This window comes from Montipora foliosa, chromosome 4 (assembly GCF_036669935.1).
Source record: "Montipora foliosa isolate CH-2021 chromosome 4, ASM3666993v2, whole genome shotgun sequence".
In the NCBI taxonomy this organism is placed as follows: domain Eukaryota; kingdom Metazoa; phylum Cnidaria; class Anthozoa; order Scleractinia; family Acroporidae; genus Montipora; species Montipora foliosa.
In genome coordinates, this window is record NC_090872.1 from 45,177,581 (window position 1) to 45,180,080 (window position 2,500).

At 39.5% G+C, this 2,500-nt stretch overlaps 1 protein-coding gene across 1 annotated transcript in view; it reads left to right on the forward strand.

Moving 5' to 3' along the window:
• Nucleotides 1–2,500, forward strand: part of LOC138001424 (cilia- and flagella-associated protein 337-like) — a 49,892-nt gene that overhangs the window by 38,852 nt on the left and 8,540 nt on the right. Inside the window, exons 22-24 of the mRNA XM_068848052.1 lie at nt 614–999; nt 1,315–1,527; nt 1,776–2,022. Coding sequence (XP_068704153.1) covers nt 614–999; nt 1,315–1,527; nt 1,776–2,022 — 846 coding nt within the window. The remainder of the gene's footprint in view (nt 1–613; nt 1,000–1,314; nt 1,528–1,775; nt 2,023–2,500) is intronic.

Sequence of the window (2,500 nt, forward strand, 5' to 3'; positions counted from 1 at the left end):
GACTCCGCTAATAAAGGAATACTTCCATTGCTATATTCTTGATCAGTGAGCGTGATATCATTGAGGTCAGCGCGAAGTTGATCGTTCAAACCCAAAACAACTCTACAGCTCCTTTGATGCATCGTTAATCCTAAAAATAATAATAATAATAATAATAATAATAATAATAATAATAATAATAATAATAATAATTACAACTTGACAAATGAGCTCTTTAGAATGAGAAAAGAAAGCTATAGAGGCAATCTATTGGACCATGAATTGTGGTCTATATGTAATTGCACCATGACAAATTGGTCCATGTGGTATGAGAAAGAGAGAGCATATCAGTTCAGCATCCTCTCTTGCGATAATTTTAGTATTATTCGGTAATTTAAGTTGGAATGGTGATATTTTATGCAAATACTCGTAATTCTACCACCAAATAAACTCAAACTTTTTTATGCGATTTAAATTCATGTGGACAGGGATAATATTTGTAAGTATGGAAGTGTCTTTAATTTAACCGAGAAAACAAATTCAATTTTGTGCCACCAATATCGGTGCATTGACGTCACAGTAATTATCGTATGTTAGTGCTTGCCATTGATTTTTGATATCTTTCCACACTTAGTGATCACGGCAGTAAAGCAATTTAGGGAAGGATGTTTGATGGCAAGATTCTCTGATGAGGAAGCAAGTAAAAGACAACGCAGTAGACCAGAGATAGCTACTGGGAGATCAAGGCTAGGTTCATTTCCTCGCAAAGAATCTGGTTTATTTCCACGCAAAGACTCGAGTTTTCCACGCAAAGATTCTGGTTATCCTCGCAGAGATTCCAATTTTCCACGTAAAGATTCCAATTTTCCTCGCAAAGATTCCAGTTTTCCACGAAAAGATTCCGGATTTCCACGCAAAGATCAAGAAATTTGCCAAAATAAGAAAAGCATTCAAGTGGACATTGACTTGCCAACGGAAGTGGAATTTGAGGAGAGTTACCACGATTCCTCAGTAGATAAGGTACAATAAGATTTCAAAAAATGCGCACGAAGACAAAATCGACATTGCAACATGAAGCAGAAACGCCGTGCAACAGCTTTCGTGCTCCGAAATAACGAACTAAAAAACGAACTCACTTGTTTTTTCAAATTCACCTCACTTATATTTCTTCAGAGGGGGACACTAGACATCTCAATCTGCTGGTGGTTTTTTTTTGTGGCATACGATTGGAGTGTATGCACACGAAAGATAGCGAACCAATTAGAAGTGGTCATACCAATGGCCAATGTAAATTCAAAGTTATTATCTCAGGAATGATTTTTTTCAATCTACTAGGTTCTTTTCCTTGAAAGGCGAGAAAACAGCTTGTCAACAGCAACGTTGATGACATCAGGTCCACATGGCACGGTCAGGGCCTGGAGCGTGTATGGCGGAGGATTACTGGGGTATTTTACTGCTACCCAAGGAAAACACGATTCTGTTGTTTCCTTGACAACTGATCACGAAAATACCATTCTCGTGACTGGTGATACTGCTGGATTTGTCAAGGTACTTATTCCCACATTTCCATTCCCCTAATAAAGTGGAAGCAACCCTGAGGTGGGCAGGAATGTTGCTTTGAAAGCGCACCAAAATGTTGTGTTGACTGAGATAGCCTTGATCCGCAATATTTAATTTTCGGAACAAGAGCTTGTCCTTAGTTCATTTCCCTGGTAATATGTGCGCGCAGAGGGTACAGTATAATCTTTCTGTAAGGGACTTCTCAATGTTCCCTTCTATTGTCTCTTGCTAAATAGGTTTGGGATATATCATCTTACTGCTTCAATCCATATCAGCCCAAAACACTTGGAATACCGCCAAGAAAAGTACATCCAGCGAACAAAGGAAGAACAATCGATTCCAATCCTCCTCCGCTTCTGGTGTCATTCCGAGCTCATCTCAAGTCAGTAGTAAGCCTAGATTTTGTGGACCGTTTCCACTTGATCATCACTGGTTCAAAGGATGCTTCAGTAAGGCTTTGGACTCAAACTGGAAGATACATAGGTATAACTAAGAACAATTCTTGGGTCGAATTGGCGTTTCAGACAGTCAACGTTAGGTAACATTGTATTGCCGACCAATACGCTCTCCTAAACAGTTTGCTCTCTCTTGCAAAACAAACGCGTATGATAGAGAGGACTGAACGGGTAGTTTCACGCTTTCGTAGCCTGTCTTTTATTAAAGTCTTGAAAAAGAAAGGCTTAAGTGTCACGCGGAATGTTCATTTCTCTCGAGGCACTTAGCTGCTGTAAAGTCAAAATTGGACATCAGGGGCCAGTTGTTCAAACGTTGGATAGCGCTATCATAGTCGCTAAGCATCACGCTGCAAACGTGTGTTACAAGCCGGCCTTTGCAAACGTTAAAATTTACATACGTTATTTGCGTTTCCTTTTTGCCAAACACGCCAGGAAAGGTCATTGCACCTTTTATCTACCGTTACATGTGGCTTCAGATTATTTCTACTGCATGTTGAAAAAATGTC